General features: G+C 49.4%; 2 protein-coding genes across 2 annotated transcripts in view; one reads left to right on the top strand and one right to left on the bottom strand.

The window, feature by feature from the left end:
- Positions 1-8,711: 8,711 nt before the first annotated feature.
- On the bottom strand, positions 8,712-25,076 carry CIAPIN1 (cytokine induced apoptosis inhibitor 1). The gene is made up of 9 exons (XM_082712478.1): positions 24,939-25,076; positions 19,756-19,945; positions 18,964-19,116; positions 17,200-17,276; positions 16,375-16,543; positions 14,882-14,955; positions 13,897-14,012; positions 9,894-9,975; positions 8,712-9,403 (listed from the first exon to the last, which is right to left on the bottom strand). Exons 2-9 carry the CDS (start codon positions 19,910-19,912, stop codon positions 9,293-9,295), a joined length of 939 nt encoding a protein of 312 aa, XP_082568604.1. The 5' UTR covers positions 19,913-19,945; positions 24,939-25,076; the 3' UTR covers positions 8,712-9,292.
- COQ9 (coenzyme Q9) overlaps positions 24,738-26,950 on the top strand; it is a 13,844-nt gene continuing 11,631 nt past the window's right edge. The window contains exon 1 of the mRNA XM_082712475.1: positions 24,738-25,186. Coding sequence (XP_082568601.1) covers positions 24,826-25,186 — 361 coding nt within the window. The 5' untranslated portion in view covers positions 24,738-24,825. The remainder of the gene's footprint in view (positions 25,187-26,950) is intronic.

Genomic DNA, 26,950 nt, shown 5'->3' with positions numbered 1-26,950 from the left:
GGGTCAGCGTGTTCTGCCCACCCAGCCTGTCACAGTGGAAGAACATCTGGTCCTGTCATGTGCTGTCCAGGCCAGAAAGGGAAACTGAGGCTGAGAGGGGTGCATGGCCACTGCAGAGCACATGTGAGGGGCAAGAGAAGGTCCTGGTGAGAGAGGCCCCGGCCGGGGAGGTGAGGGTGTCTGTGGGATGAGCCCAGCCTCCAGGAGGCCTTCCCCAAGAAGCTGCCCATCCGGCTGCCTCTCCTGCTCTGATTCCTCCTGCTCTTAGGGACTGTAGGGCAGCCCGCTGTGATGGGGTTGTTTTCCCAGATGATTGCTGTGTAGGTATGTCAGTCCTAGCTCCTCCGTTAGACGGGAGCTCCATGAACCACCCTGAGCACCCCACAGCCTAAGTCCTAAGACAGATGGGGGACGGAGGTTTTACCGACTCCCTCCTCCCAGACCCCTCTGAGCAAGGCCCCCCTCAGGGCCTGAGCCATAGTGTGCTGGGTGTGGGGGGAAGCAGGGTTTTTGGATTCTAGTTCTATCTCATTCTTCTGGCCAGCCATGGCCTTGTGGCTTCTTTTTCTGGGACACAGTCTAGGGACAACGGTGCGGGGGGGTGAGGGGGGTGGGGGGGTGGGATCCTTCTCTTCCTAGGATTCTGTAATTCATGGTCTGGGAAAGCTGCAATTAGGAGTGATTTTCAGGTAAAGTTTTGCCTCCTGTTGCCCCCTTGTGGCCAGTCATCTTATTACAGGCCAGATGACAGACCCAAGCTCACTTACAGTAGAAGCAGGAATAAAACAGGACAAACAACAATAATAATGAGGCTGATGATAATGAACTGGCTTCTCTGTGACCCCAGGGCCTCCTGGATCGCAGCTGGGCTCTGCCCTGGCTCTGAACCCGAGGCGCATCCCTCCAACAACTGCCTTGGACACAGAATCCTGCTGGCAGCGGGGGTCTGAGTTCTGGATCCACTGTGTGGGGGCGGGGTGGGGATGGGAGGGAAGATGATTTCCAAATAGAGGGAAGCAAGACGGAGCCCCTGTGACAGCAAAAGAGAACAAGGGCGGGGGCCCAGATCCCTCACCCTTGCAGTTTGGAGCTTAAAGACACTCAAGAGGACACGCATTTCATCCATGTGCATAGCATTTTAAAAGAAGCATAACCTCTTTGAGTGAAATCCTTCCTCAGACGCCCATCTGTAAGCTCAGAGGAGTGGAGGTTCGTGGGGAACTGTGAGGATATTTAACATCAGGCTGGGGGAGGGGACAAGATGCAGGAGATGGGATCAGCCACCATGTCCCTCTGAAAAGGAGCCATCTGAAGGAACGGTGACTTGGGGACTCCCCTGACTGACACAAAAGAGGACGGAGCAGTGACCAGAGAACAGAGAACAGTGGGGGCGCTGGCATCACATTGTCCCTTCCACCTGGAAGGGGCGTCCCCCTTTTCGACTGAAATCCAGTCCCCCTTCGGGGTTCAGCTTGGTTGCACTGACCCTCTGCCAGGTACCGCCTCCGGCCTCAGCCTCACCTCTACCACACTGCCCCCTTTACTATACTTACTGCATGTTGGTCGCGCCAGGGAGCTCACGGGCACTGGTATTTGGGTCAGGCAAGTCAGTACATGACTTATTTATAAGGGGGGGGGTGTGCATAGTGGGCATGCGATTTACACATCTTGATCAACCAGCCCCGGGCTGAACTCCACGAGGAGCACGAACGGAGAAAATCCTGGAGGAACCGACACCTTGATTAAGGGCTTCAAGCTTGGCCTCTAAGTGGCCACGCACTGAATTGCTCTGCGCTTGGCCACCAGAGGGCGCCCCCATAAAGCTAGAGCGGGAGGTGCCTGAGCGCCAAGGCCCTCCAGCCTCCTCGGGGCGGTCCCAGGGACTGGGTTACCCACTTCCGACGGGCCCGGGTGAGGGTGTCTGCAGCTGGCCAGCCCTTCTCCTGGGAGAGCAGAGGTACAGGCACTACCAACGCTCTGCCCAGGGTTATCTGGATGAAGACGAAGAATCAAAAACGCTGCTGGGACCTACAGTGCCCCGCGTTCCAGCCACGCCGTGGCCAGCGACTGGAGCACCACGCCAGGAGAGAGGCTCCTCTCTCTGTGTCTCCTTAGATTCCGTATTTCCCTGTTTGGCCTCCAGTCATCACAGGCCCGAAGTCATGGCCGAAGCTAGTTACACCTCCCCTGCGTTCCAGCTTTGGAAGGCACGCAAAAGTCACACGACAAACTCTCCAACCAATCTGGAGCTCATTGATCTAAATGCCCCCTTTCTATAGCTCACACCACAGACCACTCTGTCCCCTGCCCCAGATCATCCGTGGCGGGGACCAGACCACTAGGGATAGCCCCCTGCCCAAAGCCTTTCGGAATTATTCACACTAGCTAACCCTCAGGAGCTTCTCCTGCCCCCCGCTCCCCAGACCCTTTTCCCATGGGGACCCCAATAAAAGCTTTGGCCTCTCTGCTTTCTTCTCCCTTTTCCTCTGCCCTCAGCGATGGCCCACGGCCCCTTCTCTTGGGAAATGTCAGCAGTCAGACTAGCACTGACCTCTCTGTCAATGTCCCTTCCATAAACTAAAACCCCACAGGTACATTTTAACATGGGGGTCAGGGACTTGCCCTGTATCTGCTCTGCCCCTGACTGGCTGTGGGGTCTTGGCACAATCACTCCACCTTCGTGGGCCCGTATCTCCCTAAAATGATAAATTGGATCCTTCTCTGAGCAGCTTGAGGATGTGCCCTGTCAAGAGAATGAGGGCTCAGTTTGCTGCTTTTCTGCTCCCACATTGCCTGCAGGGGATCAGAGTCTGAGAAAACCTGCAGTTTCCTCCTAATTGAACTGACTTTTATTGATTTATAAAACCTGCCTATTGATCAAGACTAATTTTAATTACTTGTCTCTCACTTATGTAACTAATAGGTTTCCCTGATTTATTAGGTGTTAGCCCTTGCTCATCCCTCCCCCCTTAGACTGAAGTGTTTCATAGTTCCATAGTAAAACTTTTTAGTCATTAAAGAAAAGCAGGGGATGGGGTGCCTGGGTGGCCCAGTGGGTTAAGCCTCTGCCTTCAGCTCAGGTCATGACCTCAGGGTCCTGGGATCAAGCCCTGCATCGGGCTCTCTGCTCAGCAGGGAGCCTGCTTCCCTCTCTTTCTGCTTACTGCTCTGCCTACTTATGGCTTCTCTCTGTGTCAAATAAATAAATTTTTAAAAAAGCGGGGGAGGCATGCTCAGTGCACACACGCCCGTGATCATAGCAGCCAAGATGGAAGCCAGGATGGAAGTAGCCCCAATGTCCACCGGGGGATGAATGGATACATAGTGGCTCTTGCGTACAATGGAATATTATTCAGCCACAGAAAGGAGTGAGTACCGACACATGTTACAGGTGGATGAACTTTGAAAATACACGGAGAGAAGCCACACACAGAAGGTCACACACTGTATGCTTCCCTTCATACCAAACACCCAGAATAGGCAAGTCTCCAGGGACAGACTGCAGATGGGCATTGCGTGATGCTGGGGGAGGTGAGGGAGAAAGCCCAGCTCCTGGACAGGTTCAGGGCCGCCTTTGGGGGTGATGGAAACTTTTGGAACTAGACAAAAGTGAGAGTTGCACAACATTGCTGACGTACTATTGTTCCCATTAAAATGGCTCATTTTGTGTTATATCAATTTGACCTCAGAAAAAAAAAGGGGGGGGGGACAAGCATCACATAAGCTCTTTTCTGCAGAGAAACACTATAGAAGAGGCGAGGGTGGGCTGGGCATCAACTTCAGGAGATAAAACCCCTCTGGGGAGGGAGGAGAAGGGAAGGAAAGGCATAACGCAGCTGTAACCCTTCATGTATTAAAGAGTAGAGTTACCTTAATGAAAACAATGAATCCACCTGTATCCCAGTATATCTAACGCTATTTTGGAAAATTGTAGCGGCGCCTGGGTGGCTCAGTGGGTTAAGCTTCTGCCTTTGGCTCAGGTCATGATCCCAGGGTCCTGGGATGGAGCCCCACATCAGGCTCGAGCCCCACATCGGGCTCTCTGCTCGGCGGGAAGCCTGCTTCCTCCTCTCTCTCTCTGCCTGCCTTTCTGCCTACTTGTGATCTCTGTCAAATAAACAAATAAAAAAAAAAAGGAAAAAAGAAAACTGCAGTGATGTACAAGGAAAAAATGTTTAAGTGATGGTCAACAGGGGAGAAGTGGGAAAGGGAGGGAGGGGCTTAGCGCCTTGGAGCCCTGCAGAGCCTCCTGCAGCTTCCTGGTTGTTGGGGTGCGGCAGGTGTGGATTTCATGGGAGCAGCCGGTAGGCGGTGTGAGCTGCGCTCCGTCCACACCTGCACCACCTGGAAGTGAGGCCGCCACGGGCCCAGCGGAGCCTTGCGTCCGTAGCTCGCTGTCCAGCGAGAGGAGAGAGAGCTGCGCTGTCCCCATCGCGCGCCCCCAGTGCCCTCCAGGTCTGTCACTGTGACGGGACAGCTATGGAAGCCAGGACAGAGGGAGGGAACTGAGAAGGTAACACAGCACAAGCCAGCAACTTTTCGAGACCACAAAAATCCTCACTACACTTATTTACGGAGAGTGTCACCTTGTTTCAGAGGTAAGGGGACTCGGCCTGCACAGGTCCAAGCACCACAGCTAAGAAAACGTACTTTTTAAAAAAAGATTTTGATTGATTGGTTGATTGTGCGTGAGCACTAGTAGGGGGAGGGGCAGAGAAAGAGAGAGAGAAGAGAGAGGGAGAGAGAATCTGGCAGACTCCCTGCTGAGCATGGAGCCTGTTGGGTGGGGCTCGATCTCAGGACCCTAAAATCAGGACCTGAGCCAAAATCAAGTGTCCGCAGCTCCACTGACTGAGCCGTCCAGGCACCCCAGAAAGCCATTATTTTTAGACTTGAACATTCTGTACCACTTTTGCCTTCAACATAGAGATCTACTCTTGCTTTCTGGAAACTTTTAGGAATTGTCTCTTTCATGAGGTGATTCTGAGATACTGTGTTTCTTTTACCTTCTGTGACTTATTCTTGTCTCCCATCCTTCTCTCTCCATGTCCATTTCGTTTTGGTTAATTCTCTTACTCCTGTCCTCACTGACCCTGTTTTTAGCGCTCTCCATTCTTCCTAGCGCTCTTCCCCACCGCTGCTTCCCCTCCGTGGTTTTATGTTTCTTTGAGTCTTGCCTGAGCTCTGACATTTCAGGGCTCTGCCGCAGGAATCCTCCCTCTTTAAGCCTTGTCAGTCATCACCTTGTGCTCTTGTGTCTGCACTGAATTCCATCCATGTGTGACCTGCAGCAAGTTCTTTTGGTCACAGATAATATTCATCTGCTTTGTGATTAAGGTTAGCGTTGGTTTGAAAGGGATTTTAACTGTGCCAAATATTTCCTGGAGGTTTGCATTAGAGAGGTGCAGGACTGTGTTCTGGGCTGGCAGGCATTTTCCTTAAACCCCAGGGTTTTATGTGTGGGTTTTCCTAGTTTTTTGTTTTTGTTTTGGGTTTTTTGTTTGTTTGTTTTCTAGAGAGAGGTGGGGGGAGGGGCACAGAGAGAGAGAATCTTAAGCAAACTCCAGGCCCAGCTCAGAGCCTGATGTGGGGCTCGATCAGCGGTTCAACCCTGAGATCATGACTTGAGCCGAAACCAAGTGGGTCAACTAACTAACTGAGCCACCCAGGCACCCCTTCCTAGTTTTTTTTTTTTTTTTTTTAATGAAATTTCTTATAAATACAAAAGTAGGTAATATATATGTAAGGTATATAAACCGATAATAGAATAATTACCAGCCAGCTCAATAAACAGAAACTTCCTTCTGCTTAGAAGCCCCATTTCCAGGGCATCTGGGTGGCTCAGTGGGTTAAGCCTCTGCCTTCGGCTCAGGTCATGATCCCAGGGTCCTGGGATCGAGCCCCACATCAGGCTCTCTGCGCTGCAGGGAGCCTGCTTCCTCCTCTCTCTCTGCCTGCCTCTCTGCCTACTTGTGATCTCTGTCAGATAAAGAAAAAATCTAAAAAAAAAAAAAAAAGAAGCCCCATTTCCTCTCTTTATAGAATGTCATCTTCCCATCAACTTCCAGAGACAATAATGTGGCTGAATTGTATCATTCTCCTTGATTTCCTCTTGTTTGTCACATATGTGTGTGTGTAAACAGTATGTATAATATACATCCCTCTCATTGATGCATCTTGTGTGTTTTCAAGCCTTGTGCTCTGTGGGAGGGGTGAAACTGTGTACACACGCTCTCCCATGACTTGCTCTTGTGGCTGTCGTGGGAGACCCTCCACGCTGACATGCATGGCCACAGCACGCCACTTTCCACCATGCGATGACATGACTCGTTCATCCGTCCTCTTGTTAAAGGCCATTTGGACCATTTCCAGGTTCTTGCTGTTACAGTTAGTGCCGCTTTAACCACTTTAGAGCTTGTCTTCTGGCGCGTGCGGAAAACAACTTCTCTAGGGCAGGGATTCTCAATCCTGGAGGCATTTTAGAAATGAGTACCTGGGAAAGCTTTGCAAAGACGCTGACACCCTTAGCCCGATTTGAAAAGATTGACTTGTTTGGTCTTTGGCAAGGAGGGGTCCCAAACATAGGTGTTTTGTTGGTTTTTTGAAGCCACCCAAGGGATGCTAAGCTACAAGCGGAGTTGAAACTGACACGCTAGGGCATAACTGTCCAAACCAATGGCCTCAACTGGGCACACCTTCACGGATTCTTGGTAAGGGTTCCGTGTGTAGCACCCTCCTTCCTCCCCACACAACAGATGGGTGCCTGTAGGATGGTCACAAAGCAAAACCCCTCTTCTCCTGCCCAACAGCCCGTGCTTCCTGCTCACAGAATCTTGCTTCCTGCTCATGGCTTCTCTGTGGGATTCTTCCTTCAGCCCCACTCTCTCCCAGGGCGCTGGAAGCCCGTGACAACCAAGAAAGGTGTGGTTTGCTCCACTGTCCTTCTCTCTTTGTGCTTTAGAGTGGCTTCAGGGAGAAAGGGAAGTTCTAAGCAAAAGACCTTACAGTATTTACAAAAAAAAAAAAAAAGATTTCCCAGCACCATCTCAAGACTCATGACTGACCCAGAACGCCCAGAGGCATCAGGCACCTGCAGCTTTAAAGGTTCTGGGCTGGTGGCAGGTCACTTTCTGTCCCACCCAGTGTTCTCAGATGGAAACCGAGGTTGCAGTCAGTGATATTGGAGTCTGTTTTTGGCTCTAAAACCTCCTTCAGAAGTGCTATCTTCCAAAGTCACAAGGTGTGACTAGCGATCCCCGCCGGTGTCTGCTGGCTGTGCCGGGCTCCGAGGACAGGTGTGTGCCGCTGATTGGCAAGGCCTCTCTCCAGCCTGCTGGCCCAACTCTGAGCCTTGCTGGGGGTGGCCCAGCAGCTGCCAACAAGGGACCGCTAACTATGCCAAGTGTAGCGGACAGGACCTAATGTCAGCCTTAACAGCAACGACAGGAAGGCAGACCAAGAATCAGGTCAGCAAGGGCCGGTGGCAGCTGCCCCAGGCTCTGTTATACCCAACCCAAGAAGCTCTTTGGTTCAGAATCTCCTGTGCTCAACCTGAAAGTTAGAGATTTTTGTCCTTCACTTGGTGACTGCAACGGAGGCCACGAACAGCATCCCAGCCATTCTCAGTAAATACTGGTTCTAAGTATCTGTAAATGTGAAATGTAGTCTGGGGCTGAATTTGTTTGCTCTCGTGGCATCACAGATTACCACAGATCTAGGGACTTAAAACCATACACATTTACCTTTGAAGATTCTGTGGCTCAGGACTCCAGACGTAATGAGGCTGGGCTCCTGCCCAGGGTCTTCCCAGCTGCAGGGCTGAGGGCCCCTTCTCCTGGCTGGCTGACAGGGGCTGCTTTCAGCTCCAGGGGCCCCTCTAGGACCTTTTCTCCACATGGTAGCTTTAGACCAGCAGGAGAAACTCTTGGTTCTCTGGTTCTTTTAAAGGATCACCTGATTAGGGCAGCCCACTCAGGGTAAGCTCCCTTTGAACTGAAGCCCATTAGGGACTTGAATTACATCTGCCAAATCCTTTTACTTTTGCCATACGATGTAACCCAGTCCCAGCAGTGATGTCCTGTCGTGCTCACATCGTCTCACTTAGGGGCTGGGGATGACACAAGGGGTTGGTGTGTATGTGTGATGTCTGACACAGCCATCTGACCACAGCTTGGACCACAAAACTTCCTTTGTTGAAGAGACTTGGTGTCACCCCAGTGGGGCCAGTCCTAACTTTAGGGTCAGGGCCTCTCTTCATCTACTTAAGAGACCAGGGTGATAAGGATTTAAAGGAAAGCAGGACAGAAACCTGAAACAATAAATCTCTCTGACCAGGAGACCTCTCATTCTCTTTGTTTCTCACTCACACAGACTGAAACTGACCTCGCCAAATAGTTGGAGAGTTTGTATGGATTTAAGAGACCAGGATGGGCGGGGGCGGGGGTGGGGGGCGCTGGCTGGCTCAGTCAGTAGAACATGTGTCTCTCGATCTCAGGGTCCTGAGCTTGAGCCCCACATCGGGCATAAAGATGACTTAAAAAAAAGAAAGACCAGGACTGGTATATTTTACCAATAAGTGGAAGTGAATGCTCATTGGTATTTGTCCTTGAAACTTGGCTTGATTCTCTAAGTCTGCTTTTGCTTATCCTGGCCCCTGCTGGTGGGCTTTCACACACACACACACACACACACACACACCCCTTGCCACAATGTACGTGAAGTACACAACTTTAATAACTGTAGATGAACAGAAACCACAAGACGGATATAATACAGTAAAACAGGGGTGAGGTGGGGAAGGGACAGAGGGACACGGAGTATGATCACAGCAACCAATGGGTGAGTCCTTTGGTGCCCTGAGGCCATGAGACACGTGACTCCCGTCACCACCAACTGCATGTTGAGGAGATCACCACCTCTGGAAGACAGCTCGTGGCACTGTGGTTGAGCTTTGAAGTGGGGCGGGGGCCCTCTTTGTCCCAGAGCGTGACCACTCCAGGGTGTCTGGGCTCCGAGCGACAGGTCAGCATAGTGATGTCGGGAGAGCGTGCCCTAACACGAGGTGGAGAAACAGTCCCTCCGCTCGGAGTAAGCAGGCCCCATTATACTTAGGTCTTCTGCCAGACAGCAGCACCGCACACCGCCGCACCCCAGGGCCCTCTCTGCTCTGTTGACCAAGCACGCCCCCTGCAAATGGATTCTAAGCAGAGAGCGAGCGAGTGCAGAGGGGGTGGGAGAAGCACGCCGGCGGGACTGGAGGGACGGGGTTTGGCCGGAGGACGCCGGCTCCCTCCTACGCGTCACTCAGGTTGCTGTTGCTCAGGAGCACCTGCTCGCCGGGTTTGAAGGCCGGCATCCCGAGGTAGGGGCAGCTGGCGCAGCGGAAAGCATCGCCCAGGTAGCACTGTTGAGAGAAGAGATGATCACACACACGGGGAAGCTCCGTGTCCGCGCATCCCAGATACAAGGGCAGGAAAGGGACCCCTAAGTTTGTAACATGCCTATGGTCAGCTGGTGGAAATGGCTGGGCGCAGATGGGGGTCCATCTGAAACCCAAATACAAAGAGGTTTGCAGGGCTCTGGTTTTACGAGAAACAGTGGTCTAGAGAAGTTCCTTGGGAGGCTGTGTTTCCATCACAGCTGAGCTCAGCCAAATGGCTGAATGGCATCAGGCCACTATGAGCTGGGAAGAACAGGAGCCTCCCCTATGGGCATGAGCATGCTACCCCCCTAGGGCGGGGGGAGCGCTCTCCTGCATACACGGTGTCAGAAATCTGCCCGTTATTAAAATATGCGGGCAGTAACTGGGAACGGGAGTTAGGCTGTGCTGGCTTCGGATGAGGACCAATACCAGTGAGGTCTCGTGAGTCCTAAGTAAGGATCCGGATACTTACATTTCCACAGGCCGACTTGGGCTGGGAGCTCGCCTGTTCCCTTGACTTCTCTTTCTCCAGTTCTTCCGCAAGGCCACAGGTGCTGGGGGAAAATCAGGAGCTTGTGAGTGAGACGGGCCACCCCCGGGGGCTCCAAGTCCTTGACAGAGCCCAAACTCGCTCAGAAACGTCTCTCTTTTTACTATACCAGGGCATCTGAGCTCACAAACACCCACGGGGGGTTGGGCGGACAAGGGAAGTGCCTGAAGCTATTCAGGGAGGCAGAATGGTGGGCCACGGGAGACCTGGAGGGGAGGTGCCCTGTCTACACAGGCTGGCCGCTACCCAGCTTCAGCTCATTAATGCTGTGGAGGGGGAAGCAGACCCCGTGTTACCACATTTTCCAAAGCAAAGGACAGAAAACAATTTGGATTTTTACTTGAAATCGCTTGATTTGTGAATGCTGGCAACTTTCACACTTAAAAAAAACGCCAATGACTCGGCAAACCCACACACCAGCAGTAAACTGTTCACTGCTCTTTCTATCCATAGAATGAATGCAAAAACACCAAGCACTGAGGTTTCCAGGTTAAGAGGACAGACTGAAAGCAGCGTCTACTCTCCTTGCCCTCGAGGTCCCACCAAAACTTCAAGAAAGACCTAACCCCGCAAAGACAGGGACCACAGGAAAAGAGACAACAGCAATGTGGCACTGGGGACTGTGGCTCTAACTGAGGGGAGGTGAACTCCGAGCAGGTGGGGAGGTAGCCCCGGTCAAACAGGAGGCCGACTCTCAACCCACATCACACCCCGAAACCTCCAGAGGAACAGGGGGCACCAGAAAGACCCTTCTCTGAAACATCTAACCATGCCAAAGGCAAAGACCCAAAGATGCTGACTTTGTGGTGTTCCCCACAGGCCCATTCAGGCTCCCTTCGCTAAAGCACAGTCAGCAAATCCCAGCGCTAAGCTCAGGGCTCCCAGCTTTCTGTCCTCCCCTCTTAATCATGGAGACAACGGAGCTTCCTGGGAGGTGGAAGGTCTCCTAAAAGAGAGAAAGCAAGTTAGGGGCGCCAGGGTGGCTTAGTCAGTTAAGTGTCTGCCTCTGGCTCAGGTCATAACCCCGGGGTCCTGGGATCGAGTCCCATATTGGGCTCCCTGCTCAGTGGGGAGTCTGCTTCTCCCTCTGCCCCTCTCCCCACTCCCCCAAGCTCTTGCACTCTCTTGCTTGCTTGCTCTCCTCCCTCTCTCTCAAATCAATAAAATCTTGAAAAGAAAAGAGCAAGTTGAAAGAAACAGAGAAAATGCAGGGAGGGGAAAAACCTCCAAAGAACTATCACAAACCTCAAGGGAAAAGAGATCACACCTGCAAAATTTAAAAAAGAACACTATGGGGTACCTGGGTGGCTCAGCAGGTTAAAGCCTCTGCCTTTGGCTCAGGTCATGATCCCAGGGTCCTGGGATCGAACCCCGCATCAGGATCTCTGCCAAGCAGAGAGCCTGCTTCCCTTCTTCTCCCTGCCTACTTGTGATCTCTGTCTGTCAAATAAATAAACAAAAATCTTTAAAAAAAAAAAAAAAAAAAGGACGCTATGCTAAAAACAAAACGAAGAATCATGGAGGGGCGCCTGGGTGGCTCAGTGGGGTAAGCCGCTGCCTTCGGCTCAGGTCATGATCTCAGGGTCCTGGGATCGAGCCCCGCATCAGGCTCTCTGCTCAGCGGGGAGCCTGCTTCCCTCTCTCTCTCTCTGCCTACTTGTGATCTCAGTCAAATAAATAAATAAAATCTTAAAAAAAAAAAAGAATCATGGAAATCAAAAACAGTAGAAATAAAATAACTCAACAGAAATTTTGAAGGATAAACCCGCAGAAATTTCCCCAAAAGTAGAGCATAAAGAAAATGTGGAAGAAAATAAAATGACAGGGCCAATTACAGGGGCCCAGTGTCTGCGGCACAGGCCACAGACAGAGAAAGGAAATCGAGAAGACAAACCTCACATATAAATTAAAGAATGTTTCCCAGGCCTGTGAACATGACTTCTAGACTGAAAAGCCGCACCGAATGGCTAGTGCAAAAGATGTGAGCAGACCCTTATTCGAGACATACTACAAAATGATACCAGGGATAAAGAAGATTCTATAAACTTCTGAAATGGGGGCGCCTGGGTGGCTCAGTGGGTTAAGCCGCTGCCTTCGGCTCGGGTCATGATCTCAGGGTCCTGGGATCGAGCCCCACATCGGGCTCTCTGCTCAGCAGGGAGCCTGCTTCCTCCTCTCTCTCTCTCTGCCTGCCTCTCTGTCTGCTTGTGATCTCTCTGTCAAATAAATAAATAAAATCTAAAAAAAAAAAAAAAAAAAAAATTTAAACTTCTGAAATGGAACAAGAGGTCTTACAGAAAGAATCAACAGACAGAATGGTCTCAGATACCTTTGTCACAATCACTGGAAAAAAAGACAGGAAATGTCTTCAAAATCATGTAAGGAAATTATTTCCAACCTAATTTCTATATTCAAATGTCTATATCGAAATGTCCAATCCTTTATGAGAACAGAAAAAAGAGATTAGCCACACACAGTCTGAAAACCTAAAAAAAACAAAACTTGCCTCTCAAGTAGCCTTTCTAAAGCATTCCTGGAGAATGGAGTCCACCAAAGTGAGAGAGAAAACCAAGAAAGCAGCAGGTGCTACAACAGCCAGAAAAGCTAACACAGGACAGAAAGGGGAGAGCCCTGAGGGGCACAGTGGGACAGACCCCCTGATGTCAGCTCTGCTGTGGACGGAGGCATAGGAGAGTGCTAGAGCAGGGGCCCAGTAGATGGCCGGCCTGACGGCTGCCAAGGTCACACACCAAGCCGCCACCACATCATTCTTTGTCCCCGAGCACAGGAGAGCCAGCCCAGACCCTGCCCCTGGCTTATCTGGACCACGTGCTGCCTACCCTCCGCTTTCCCGTCCCTGCCCGCCCTGCTGATCTGCTGAGGACATGGTGTTCTGCCCTGCTCCAAGGAGGAGACTCGGGCTATGGCAGCTTAGGGCCAAACAGCCCGAGGAGTCCCCGCCCTCTGACCATACTTCCGCTGGCCACCAGGTCACCGCGTCACACTGCAGCCCTGCCGGGTGTTCCCTCTGCGCATGCCCTCGGTATCCCAGAGCCCTCCCACGACGCTCCCTACTGACTTTCCCGGAAGGGACTCTGGGAGATCCTCGAAGAGCTCAGCCCAGATCATCACTGGGCGCCTTCACAGACGGAGAGTACCGACTCTTCCTTGCCTCACCAGGTTTGGGCCTCCTACCCTGTTCTTCACCACTCAAGAATATATCTTTTGGAGCTTCACACTAGGTGGGAAACTATCCAATAAGCCAAGAACGATGAACATGAACTTGCAAGGATGGTAACCTTTGTAGGGGGAGGGAGCAAGACGCCGCTGAGGAAGCATGGAGAGGGGACTTCTAAGATACCAGTCATGTTTCTTTCTTTCTGTCTTTGACAGACAGAGATCACAAGTAGGCAGAGAAGCAGGCAGAGAGAGAGGAGAAAACAGGCTCCCCGCAGAGCAGAGAGCCCAATACGGGACTCAATCCCAGGACCCTGGGATCATGACCTGAGCCAAAGGCAGAGGCTTTAACCCGCTGAGCCACCCAGGAGCCCCAATACCAGTCATGTTTCTGATTCTTTTTTTTTTTTTTTTTTAAAGATTTTATTTATTTATTTGACAGACAGAGATCACAAGTAGGCAGAGAGGCAGGCAGAGAGAGAGAGAGAGGAGGAAGCAGGCTCCCCGCTGAGCAGAGAGCCTGATGCGGGACTCGATCCCAGAACCCTGAGATCATGACCTGAGCCGAAGGCAGCGGCTTAACCCACTGAGCCACCCAGGCGCCCCATGTTTCTGATTCTTAACCTGGGTCATCAGTACGCATTTCATGATAAAATAAATATTGCAATAATAGTCAAGGATTATGATTCCTTGAGACTCAGGAGGCACCAGAGGCAGCCCGGCAGACTCTGCTTCTGCGAACACTTACCAGTTCTTGCAGGCTCTCCTCTTCTTCCCTTCTCCACACGAAGGAGCCTGCAGGGAAGCTGGGTCGGGCTTCTTAAAATCTTCTGGATCCAGCAGCTCATCAGAGTCAATGAGATCCTAGAGAGTGTTTGAAGAAGTGAGGGACACGGTCACAGTCTCTGCTGCCCGAAGGCCGGATAAAGGGCTGTGGTAGCAGGTTTCTCCAGCCCGTATAAAGAGGGCATCCACTGACCTACTCTGGGCTGATCACCACGTTCAAGCCGACCACCACGGGGAACTTGACTGTGTCCCCAGAAGATGCACTAGGTTGTAGGGGACTGGGAAGTAATTTATGATGTGGGGAGAGAGAGAGAGTGAGTGAGTGTGTGTGTGTGTGTGTGTGTGTGTGTGTGGAGGGAGCAGGAAGAACAAAAAGGTGTTATATTTATTTGCATATATGAAGTGCTGTCACATGAAAAAAGTAATAAAATATTTTCTATAGAATTCCAGAGAAGAAGGCAAATAATGACATATACATTTGTACAATTCTTTGATAAACGTGTGGACAGTTCATCTGTAAATTCCTCAAGGACATGAACTATAACCCGTTTTGCTATCACTGTAACTTCAACAGTTGCAGAAATGAAGAACTTTTTAACAGACAGTATTGATCAAAGACGGACAAGCATGGCTCTTAAGACAATGAGTGTGCAGTGACTTGCCCAGACCAAGGAACCAATGACATACTTTAGCTGACAGACTCTTTTCAGCTTTACACACACCCACCAGAATCTTTAACATATCACATGAAGTGAGAACAAGAAAATCTGTGGAAAAGAGATGCCAAAAAAGGCTCTTAAAATGCCACCAATATAGAGTTTCCTTCTCAATCAAAACTGCCAGCCACAGGCTGAGCCGCAGGCTGGGCTTTACCCCTCTGTGTCCAGAGAGGCTGCCCCAGAGCGAGGCCACATGGAAAGCAGTCCATGGACCGCAGGCTGACTCACCACACTCTCGTCCTCCATGTCATTGGCTGACAGGGTCCAGAGCTTGGCCGCAGCAGGGTCCATGGGAGGCTTTGCTGAGTCAGACCAAGAAAAGAAAAAGAGTCCATCAAAAGAGCAGAAACCAAACACAGGCCCACGTGTGTGCTCTCTCCTAAGACTGGAGAGCACACAGGACTGGGAGTCAGGGGGCTTGGGTCTGAGGCCCGGTTGTGCCGCTTGGAGAAGTTGTGGTCTGCAGCCAGTCACTGTGTGGTGACCAATGCCAAGATCTGCTAAGCACCTGCTCCTCGGAGACACTAAGGTAAAGATCTCATACGCGCTGTGTGAGTCAGTCCTGCTAAGACCCTTTGAAGGTGGGTATGTGCTGTCCCGATTTTATAGATGAGGAAACCGGCTCTGACATTTGGGCCACTTCCACAGAGCCACACAGAGGAGGGGTCTGTCTGATGTGCCTGACTTTACTCCACATTGCTCTGTCCTCATCTTGGTTTCTGTCCCTAGAACCTGGGGCTGGTCGTCCTCACTAGACCTACTGCAAGAGATTGAAGATTAAGCGGGGAAGTGTGCCAAAGCTTTTGCCTCCCAGGAACCTGTCACATATGAGAAAGCCAGCTCCAGAGCCGGGGGGTGGCGGTGTGACGCAAACCAGAGGCAGACACAAGCCTCAGCCCTCCCGACCCTGTCTGTGCAGAGAAGGCCCTGGGAGCTGAGCCTGGAGTTAGTGTAGGCAGGCCCTCAGCTGGACCGTGGGGGTGAGCACAGCCATGAAAACCACTGTTGCAAGTGGAGGCTCAGACTGTCCCCAAGGCAAACTGCTCCTCTGATGCCTTCCTGCCCATTCCGGAACCACGAATCCAAAGGCTGGGATTCCGGCGTATTTCTTAAAAGACTGCGGCTGGCCAGTCAAGGCAGAATAGTGTGACTGTACCTGCAAATTTTCATGTACCTCAAAGCTGGGACAATTTCTCTCAATTCAGGCATCGTGAAACAGGGATGAGGTGATGAGGGGCGGGGGTGGCAAAGGGCGGGTGCAACTTTCTGAGAAGAAATATTTTTACAAGCGGCTTTAGCTCCTCACAGTAAGAAAAGCTGACTTGACTAGCACAGAAAGGACATAAAGGAAGAGGAGCAAGTCACTCTTATCAACCACGACTGCCACTGTGAGGTCTCCTGAGGACGACTGTCGTCATTCTGGGGTGTGGCAAGATGTTGTCAGCTAAACCATGTGGCTCAGGCCTCTAGAATCTGGGGGGCTCAGTGTCTTCTGGCACAGAAGGGCTGAGCGAGGTAACAACTATGCATTATTTCACATCTGGATCTGAATATGCCCGGGACAACAGAACATTAAATACTCTTCCCTTTGGAAATGACAGAAATGAAGGAAAGATTGATACTCTGGGGACATCATCGCCTCTATCTAGATCTCAGGTTCAACGTAGAAGATGACCTTCTAGGCCCACCCGGACACAACAACGCCCCTGGGCCAGTCTTACCTGGAGGAGAAGTCTTCTTGGCAAGAGAAAGCTTCAGTTGACTAGAAGAACCCACTTCAAAGTTGGGTTTTTTGCCCGTCATCCGCACAGAGAGCAGGCTGTCGCTTTGGTAATCCAGGTGTTCTCGGACAGACTGTATCTCTTCAGAGCTCAGGGACTCCCGCTGCAGCTGGAATTCAAGACATCAAAAGGATAAGGCCACACTCTCTCCACAAAATGATGAGGGACTGTGTCCACCCACAGGGGCATCAAATACTCGTTTCGGTGTTGGTAAGCGTATAGCAGCGGGAGATGACAGATGTCGCCTCATGCCTCATGTTCGGTTTCTCAGGGCTCTGCACCGTGGAGTGTCATTTTGTCTATGTGCTTAGTTTGAGCCAACCCTCTGGAAAGTTTTAAAGTGTTTACCAATTGCTGTCTGTGAGGAACACGGCACCATGCCGGTCATTCCGCGGGCTGTAGCGGTTATGAATACACAGGTGAGTCGGACATGCTGGTGAGGACCACAGCCTCCGGCAGAGAAGCAGACCCACCAGGAACACAGCAGAAACGAAAGAAAAGAAACCACAGAGGGATGGAAATGTCTTCTTGGGAAAAGGGAGCAGACGCTAAGGGAGGAAAAAAATGGAGGAGTGCCACCTCTGTGTCCAACAGCTACCGAATGGTCGCAGGAGTCCCAGCCCCTCCACAGCTCTTGATATTGTGAGATGGTTAAGAAGAGTGAGGGCCAACATGCTGAGGTGGATAAATGTGGAAGATATTTAAAGATGGGAGAAAAAACTAGTGACTGAATGATGGATTGTATGACCTCATATACCAACATACCTCTTTCACTTCCACAAGACCGGAAAGAGTCAGGGCCGAACACAGCTTCGAGGGCGTCCTCACTTTGCTGTTGTTAACTGCCAAGAGGAAAACCCCAGTTAGTGACTTTATGGGTCAAAGACAGGGAAAATCATAAAGGCTCCAACCTATCTGGGTCAGAGAGGCCATAAATAGTAACAGGGATGGTATTTTATTTTATTTTATTTTTTTTTATTATTTTTTTTTTTTAAAGATTATTTATTTATTTATTTGACAGAGAGAGATGACAAGCAGGCAGAGAGGCAGGCAGAGAGGGAGAGGAGGAAGCAGGCTCCCTGCTGAGCAGAGAGCCCGATGCGGGGCTCGATCCCAGGACCGTGGGATCACGACCTGAGCCGAAGGCAGTGGCTTAACCCACTGAGCCACCCAGGTGCCCCAGGATGGTATTTTAAATGGACAAATCCCTTTGGTTGTTCAAAGTGCTCCTACCTATGCCCTTAAGGGTCATATAATAATTCCACTGGGGGCGCCTGGGTGGCTCAGTGGGTTAAAGCCTCTGCCTTCAGCTCAGGTCATGATCTCAGGGTCCTGGGATTGAGCCCCACATCGGGCTCTCTGCTCGGCAGGGGAGCCTGCTTCCCCCTCTCTCTCTGCCTGCCTTTCTGCCTACTTGTGATCTCTGTCTGTCAAATAAATAAATAAAATCTTAAAAAAAAATAATAATAATTCCACTGTTGTTGTGCCATACCCCCTTGGCTTCTTGGAAGACCTTCCCAGGGTGGCTGGACACTGAGTGAGAAGGAGGCTGAGGAACTAACTGGAAAGCACACGAGTGTTCTCTCTGTTTGGTTCTGACAAAGAGACACTGTGTGCGGCCGCCCACGGCCCATGCCCCCGACACAGGATGCTGGTGTCCAGGGTCCGTGTCACAAGTCGGTATCTCCACACAACCACCTTTACACATTGCAAAATCCTTTCACTCTCTGACTGTATTTACAAATCAAGTCATCACATACAGATGGAAAAGTTTACAAGCTCAGAACCGCATGGCTCTCTGGCAGCCCTCTCTGGCAGCTTTACCACCAAGCAAGAAAGAGAGGTTTTGTTTCCTGGATCCCACCCTTAGTTTCACGTGAGTCAATAATAAGACTCATCACTCCCAGACTTCCAGTCATTTTTTTTTTTTTAATTTTGAAATCAATATAAATTCATAGAAAGTTACAAAAAAAAAAAAAAAGGTCCCTTTGCCTCCTTTGCCTCCTTCCCCCTACGGGAACACCTTCCACAAGTGCGGCATGCTAGGAAGACCGGGGGATGGTCACTGAGGGTCCGTAGAGCTCCCCAGATCTCACTGGTTTCATAGGCACATGCGCACGCGCGTGTGTGTGCAGGCGTGGCTGAGTGTGCATGCTCCCACAGTCATAAGGAGCCCTCCTATGACCCTTTCCAGCCTCACACATCCCCCTCCCTCGACTCCCAATGCCTGGCAATCATCAGTCTGGCCCCCATCCCTAGAACTTTGTTATTCCGAGAGTGCTATAGGAACAGAATCACTTAGCATGCATCCTTTTAGGATTGGCTGTGATCAATTTCCATTAGGCACGATCCAACCTGGGTCGGTAAGAGATCACAGTCCCCTCAGATGAGCTGCTTCCGATTTTTATCATCACTCACCACTGAGGAGGAGGCTCTCCGGATGACAGCTCCCGCTCACAGACATGCAGTAAATATACCTGAAGAGTCAAGGCTATTAAATTCTTGTCTTCCAAATGAAGATTTCCTTACCTACAGCTGTTTCTACTGGCTCGCTCAGAAAAAGACATCCGCCAGGCCGCAGGATCCGGGCCATCTCAGCCAAAATCTCAGCACTGTGCAGAGTGGTGCTTCCAGGAATTACACCCGACAAAATAATGTCAAAGCTAGATTCTTTGTGGGCAGCTGAAAAGAAGGAAGATTCTAATCAGCAATCACCAGGGCCTCCAAGGCAATCTGCCCAGCCTTCTGGAGACCCTGGAGAGGTTCTGGGCCTGGCCCTGAAGACTGAACAGCTAGCTGTCCAGGAAATGCCATCAGACCCCCATTACTGGCAAAAGGGGCAATGAAGCTGCTGCTCTCCCTTGGTCTTAGTAATTTCATATCCTTTTACATGTTCAGGAAAAGAGGTAACAAAGGAAGCTGGCTGAAGAGTAAGCTTTTTGTAAAAATGTGGAATATCTGGGTGCCTGGGTGGCTCAGTTGGTTAAGCATCTGCCTTCGGCTCGGGTCCTGGGATCAAGCCCTACATTGGGCTCCCTGCTTGGCGCAGAGTCTGCTTCTCCTCCTGCTCGTGCTCTCTTTCTCTCTTTCAAATAAATAAAGTCTTTTTTAAAAATGTGGAATATCTAATAAGAAACAACATACTTACATTAATCAACTACACTCCTAAGTCCATTGGATCTCAACTGAAAGACAGCAGGGTGACCACCCACTGCCATCGTGGGCCATCCAGAACAAAAACTCAGATTATCAAGGAACCACATTCCTTGCACCCCTATCAACGCCCCCGGCCCTGTAAAGACAACGTGGATAGGGACTTACATTGCAATAACTGGTTGATGTTTTCCACAGACACTTGGCCCTCATCGCCAGTTAACGTTTGAAGCTTATCGACCAGATTCTTCAGGGCCTCCACGGGGGACGACTTATCCCAGACCACGGCCACAGACTGGCCAGCTGAGATCCCATACTCTGCCATGCCAGCTGTGCTGATGGACCTAAAACCTATGGGCTGAAGGAGAGTGAGGACTGAGCAGAGTGAAAAGCACAATTCAACCTGTGATGTACCATGATGTACCAGCAGATACCATTAGAATCAGCGCCTAATTCCCACCTCCCACCGCGCATTCTGTCCACGTTAGAACCTCTTTGTGTAGACACTAGAGAGACTAAAAATAATGAACCCATTATTATCTCAAGGATTCATAACCCCAACGTTCCCAAATGACGCAGGCTGCTTCCTTGATGAGAGTCCTGACTTGGCAGTCAAGGAAGGAGGCTGAAGGCAGAAAGATTATTTCTGCTTTGATTTGGGACAACTAAGCTTGAACAGAATATAAAACACACGGGATATTAGGCAAAAGTATGACTCAGCAAAGAAAGCAAATAAATTGGCAGACATAATGCCACCCCGAGCTCAAGATTTTCTCAAAAAAGAGACAATATATTTAAATTTGGCAAATCGAATAATGGTTTCACTTTCAGCAAAATAGGAAAATTCAATCCCATTGAATCTGCAACGATCATAGTACCTACCACACGTGTCACATGTACTATTACCCAGGCTGTTCAAAGCACCTTGGATACATTATTCCAACTGAACCTCAGCACAACCTGAAACTAGGTATTATTCCCATTTTATGGACAGAACACTGAAGCCATTGACTTTGCCAGGCCATACACTAGTAAATGTGGGATAAAGCAAGACCTGGAATTTGAATCCAAATCTATGGGACTGTAAAGTCCATGCTTTTACCTGATGGAGAGCCCCTGCCCGCTGCCACCACCATGGGTCAACTTTCTTTTCCACCTGATACGAAGAGGAGTATAGAATGCGCTCAGGATGCAATTAGGTCAGGCGACAGCATTCTACTTAGCTCCTCCTTTCTTTCAACTTTAATGCCATCAAGTTCTCGACTTAAAATAGCTCTAATAAATGGCATAAAGGCAGAAGCCAGGTAGAGAGGTCAAGCAAGGATCAGTGTTGGGCTGAACACTCCTGGCTTCTGCAGAAGTCGCTAACTTGGTCCCAAGGATGACACCAGACTCTAGGACTGAATTTAAGCCATGTCCGTTACCCTCTCTCTTCAAATGACTGGCTCCTCTGTCTATAAAACATGGTCACGTTAGCCAGTCATCTTTAAATACTATAGGACTTTGATTTTGTCCTTCATTTCCTAAAGAAGTTTCCTTTCTACAGAGAAACCAAAGCTCATTCTTCTGGAGTCAGGCTCCACGATCTGGCTCCCTCTGGATCTCCCACCTCTCCAAAGGGAATCCCTCCTTGTTCTATGAAAAACCTCCTCATTTTTGCTTCAATCAGGCTTTAAAAAAAAAAAAATTATTTATTTATTTGACAGAGATCACAAGTAGGCAGAGAGGCAGGCAGAGAGAGAGGGGGAAGCAGGCTCCCTGCTGAGCAGAGAGCCCGATGTGGGACTCGATCCCAGGACCCTGAGATCATGACCTGAGCCGAAGTCAGAGGCTTTAACCCACTGAGCCACCCAGGCGCCCCTCAATCATGCCTTTTTATCTATTTGCTTCCATGTGGAATGCCTACTCTTTTTTTATCCTGACCTGACTGCAAGCCCCAGTGAAAGGAAGCCAAGTGTTATCAGATAAGCAGAATTCCTTAGTCACTGAATTGTTCTTAAAGCCTTAAAAAGCGCATAATCAAGATCTAAAACCTTTGAGGAAGGACACTCTCACCAATCTTTCAGGTAGGCAACTTAGGATCAAGGTCCTATTTATGAGCCAACAGGAATATGGATTGCTGGGCATTAAGTTATAAGAAATAAAGGACCTGTTTCCAGAATGATATTGACACAGGTTCGCCCAGGACAATAGAAAGGGATAGGCTCCTGGCCTACCACCACCAGCTACAACCTTGCACTGTACTCACAGGTACGCACCATCATGAAAGAAAGGACCAAAAGGTTAGCTGTTAGCCAGAGAAAAACAAAATGCCAGTGTCTAGACCTCTCCAGCAACCTTAATGGAGGCTGTTTTACTGAGCACGGGTTTTGAATACAGATGAACTGGGGTTCTAGCTACCATTGGATTGTCAATCATGGGTCCACTGTTCTTTTCTTATCAAGGAATGGATATTCTAAGGCAACTCTTAGTTCTTGGTGGCCAGCTTATTTGCCTCTACTTCAAAGAGTCCCTATAAAACCTATTCTCTCTCCTCAGCCATGCCTGCTGAGGACTCCCTAGGCAGAGATGTGAAGCTTCCTTTTCATTTTTAGAATTACACAGTATAAGAGCTGTATTTTATGATGTCGTAGACACTGGACCCATGGGACTGTGCCAGTACATTAGATGAATGTAAAGTGGCTTGCATTCCATATCCCCTCACCCCAAACTAATCTTCTGTGGCAAGAGGGAGCTCATAAAATGCACTTATTAAACATTAACCCTCAAAACACAGACACAGCCATCCCTCTTGGTCAGCATTTTCCAAATAAAATGGGAGACAATGTTCTTCTGAGTATCCAAAAGCCAAAGGACAACACTGTACGTCATCAGAGTTTGGTGGTGTTGACAATAAAACTAGAAGGAAAAAAAGGTCTGGCATCTGAGTCAACATACATAGAAGAGTGACTCATAGCCTAGTTTCATATCTAGAAAGAGGTGGAGTTGAAGACGTCATTGTCATGTCACAGGCCTTGTTTGTTAACAACCTCTCTGGTGCTCACTGCCCTACACACATGCCCATGGGAAAGCAGAGGTCTGCAAGTACCTTCTGGAGATGCACTTGTTTATTTCCAAGGCACCCAATAAACCTCGAATCTTGAGGCATTTGGCTCCTCTCAAGGATGAAGAGGGCCAAAAGGAAAAAAAATAAGTAAGACTGAAGTTAGCATATCAGTTCAAACCAAGGATCAAATCTTCTTGAGTCAGGTGCCTAAAAAAATTCTGAGACTACTGAGCGCTATCAGAAAGGAAAATTTTAAGTATAATGAACTGGCTGAAGCGTATACACACACACACACACACACACACACACACACACACACAGGGGGAAAAAGGTGATCATCAGCAAGGAAACAAGAAACTTGAAGGAAAAGAAATGGAAGGGCGCCTGGGTGGCTCAGTTGTTAAGCATCTGGCTTTAGCTCAGGTCATGATCCCAAGGTCCTGGGATTGAGCCCCACATCAGGTTCCCTGCTCAGCGGGAGCCTGTTTCCCCCTCTCCCATTCCCCCTGCTTGTGTTCTTTCTCTCACTGTGACTTTATCAGATAAATATTAAAACAAATAAACAAACTTGTTTTAAAAAAAAAAGAAATGGAAGACTGTCTTCAGGCAATTAGGTGTGTGTCAAGAACTGAGGGTTTTAGGAAGGACACCCCAGAGCTAGAATTCCACAGGAAAGGCTCAACTGAAGATGGGTGGGCAGAACTCACAAAACAAAACCTCATGGACAGATCAGTAGTGTTTTAATGAAATCCAGAGATGTGGATCTGGAATTTTCACATTTGGGGAGGAGTTTTGGTTTAGGACGGCTTCCCCTGCAACTGAGGTAGGACAGGGCAAGATGTTTTGGAAAGACTAGAGTTGATAAGGGTTTGCAAAACAGACACAAAACCAAGGGTCCAACTGCAAACACAAAATTTACGGAATGACATGCTTAGCTTCTGTCATCAGTTATCCCGAATCCCCAAACCAGTTAGTTCTCCATATTAATAGGAAGCTTTCCCTGATGACAGATCACAGTGAGGCACTCTGCATTTATACTTCCAGTTTAGTGCCCAGTCCGTGACCTCCCTGAGTCACTCAGAAATTAGCATTCAATGTCAGAATGAACACCACCAGCCTTTCTCAAACTTCAGATCCTACAAATCACCTACAAATCCTAGATGGTTCTTTTGATCTGGCAAGTTTGCGATATTTTTAACAGTTAAACTGTTAAAAAGAGGAAAACGGGCCCAAAATGGAGTAAGTGGTGCTAAGCCCACATCATCACCACACAGAACCTAAGACCTAACCTAACTGCAGTTTCGACTTTCTCCAGAAATGTAATCTTAAGGGGTCAGCCTGAAATTTTCTGGTCAGCATTAGTAAGATAATCTGGCTAACAGACCCCCATCTGTCCCCCAAAGGAAGGTGACCTTCCTTGAAATAACCCTTTACTCCCCTTTATGACTTCCCTGTCTCACCCCCTCTCTGTCTTTAAAAAAAAAAAAAAGCCTTCTCAGGGTGCCTGGGTGGCTCAGTGAATTAAGCTCTAACTCCAGCTTCAGGTCATGATCTCAGGGTCCTGGGATTCAGCCCCTCTTTGGGCTCTCTGCTCAGCAGGGAGCCGGTTCCTTCCCACCCCCGCCCCCACCTCTGCCTACCTCTGCGCTTACTTGTGATCTCTCTGTCAAATAAATAAATTTTAAAAACCCACAAAAACACAAAACCCTTCTTTCTCTGTAGCTCTTTGGAGCTCCTCTCTACTTTGATGGGATGCTGCCGGATTCATGAATAGTTGAATAAAGCCAGCTAGATCTTTACAAGTTACCCGGTTAAAAGTTTGTTATTTAACAACACCAACTCCACACTACGGAGGGTCTGGTAAGTCACTGCCTCAAAATTACAACCTGGGGGTTCAGATACCCCCAAAGACGAGACTTCAGCTCCCCCAGTGTTTGAGACGAGGGACTGAGGCCCAAGGTCACAACGGCAGGCTACTAGCAGGAGCGGATCTCAGACCCCGGTCATCAAGGCTCTACCCCATCAGCGAGCTGTCTCTGGGGTTTCAGATCGATACCAGCAGCACGGGAGACGAGGAAGTCCCGGAAGGGGAAGAAGCCACAGCGCCAGGAGCACGGGACACGCAGGGCCGGCCGGTGCCCTACACCGGCTTCCCCGAGCAAAAGCCCGTCGTGCTCCCCAGGGAAGTGGTCATGGTTCGGTGCTCACCGAGGGACGGGGCTGGGAATAGGAAACAAGAGGTTCTAGGGATAAGGGTGGGACGGTTGGGGATATCGAGCTCCTGGGCCGCATGCACAACGCTCACCTGCCTCCCGGGGCTCGTTCGCTCCCGGCTTCTCCGCCGCCACCGGCTTCGCACCTCGCGCCTCTCGCGAGAAGAGGAGGCTGCTGGAGTGCGGGCAGGGCGGAAGTGCCCTCACCGAGCTCCTGGGGCTGTCAGCCGCGTGACAGTCGGCAGCGTGCCCGCTTCCAAGATGGCGGCGGCGGCGGCGGCGATCTCCGGCGCGCTCGGACGGGCGGGCTGGAGGCTCCTGCAGCTACGGTGCCTGCCGGGTGAGGGGACGGCCGAGCCGGGGAGCGTGGAGGGGGAGGGAGAGGGCACGAAGCCGACTGGGCTGGGTACGGGATCGGAAGAGGTCGTCGTGGCGGCCCGCAACCAAGGTGACGTGAAGGGCATCGGCGCGGATCCGCCGGCGTCCTGGTCTCGAAGGGGTCGCCTGGATGATTTCTGCCCCGATTCTCGAGCTGTGAGGGGCAAAGAGTAGCGGAGCAGGGCCTGTCACTCCCATTTAGCGAAGTTAACGGAGTCCCAGAGAGGGCTGTGGGTGCCCAAGGTCACACAGCTGGGTAGTTGCAGACCCGGACCCAGTCTCAATAACTCTGTTGCCAAGTCCCCGGGCAGGGCCACTCGGGGGATAGAGTTGGAAGCAGCTGCAAAGAGCTCCTAGTCCATTGTTTCCCAAGTCAGTTACTTCTTACCACTAAAGTAATTCTATGATTATTCCCACAACAGAACCTGTATCTTCGTTTGTACATCCGAGTTCTTAAAACTATAGATGTCTACTTTAGAAGAGCTTACCTTATGTTATTACTGTAAATGGAAAACCAGTGTCACATCCATAAATAGAATGAACACATTGACGCATTAGCATGAATATATAACTAATGAAACAATTATAACTTCCTGCATTTCATCAGAAATCTTCTTGCCAACCTCAGTGGTTCCACAGTTGTGCTTGGGGACTTCCCCCCTCCTTTTCAAAGTTTTATGAGTATTTGTTCCATTTTTTTTTTTTTTGGACAAATAGTAAAATATTGATATTTTTACACTGTTATAACTGTTCTGCATTTCTTTTAAGATCATTGTTCCTTGAGTTAGTCCAGATTTTTTTTTTACAAAAATGAGTATTAATATTATTGTTTTTATACAGAACTCCAAACTACGTATGTTTAGTTAAAGTAATGCCTGTGACCCAGTAAAGCCACTCCTAGGTATTTACCCAAGAGAAATGAAAGCATATGTCCACCAAAAGGTTTGCAGAAGTATGTTTATAGCAACTTTGTTCATGAAAGACGAGGGTGAAGCAATCCAGGTGTTCACCAGCAGAATAGTGTTTCTTAATGGAATACGGCTCAGCAATAAAAAAAAAAAAAAAAAATTTCCACAAAACTACTAATCCATCTAAAAAAGACTGCAAAAAATATACTCTTACACAAAAAATACATTGTATGATTCTACTTAGATGAAATTGTAGGACTGGTTAAACTAGGGTGAAAATTTCAGAACAGTGTAAGTGGGGAGTGACTGGGAAAGAGTATGAGGGAACTTTCTGGGGTGATAATATTCTCTAGATAGGGGTTCAGGTTATGCAAGTACCTATACCTTTGTCAAAACTTAGAATTGGCACAGTTAAGATTTGTGTGTTTCATTTTACATAACTGTCACCTCAATAAAAGAACAGTAAATAAATATTGAACCTCTGGTTAATGGTATGCATGCCAGAATGTGTAGAGTGAGGAGTATGGAGGGCTACAACAAATGCATCAAAAATAAGCTGGATTTATGGGGCGCCTAGGTGGCTCAGTGGGTTAAAGCCTCTGCCTTTGGCTCAGGTCATGATGCCAGAGTCCTGGGATCAAGCCCTGCATCGGGCTCTCTGCTCGGCAGGGAGCCTGCTTCCTCCTTTCTCTCTGCCTGCCTCTCTGCCTACTTGTGATCTCTGTCTGTCAAATAAATAAATAAAATCTTAAAAAAAAAAAAAAGCTGGATTTAAAAAACCAAGCTGGAATGATGAATGAAGAGTGTGATAGATCTGT

Source organism: Mustela nivalis, assembly GCF_964662115.1.
Source record: "Mustela nivalis genome assembly, chromosome: 18".
Lineage (NCBI taxonomy): Eukaryota > Metazoa > Chordata > Mammalia > Carnivora > Mustelidae > Mustela > Mustela nivalis.
Note: the sequence above shows the minus strand (reverse complement) of the source record. Positions and strands in the feature narration are given on the sequence as shown.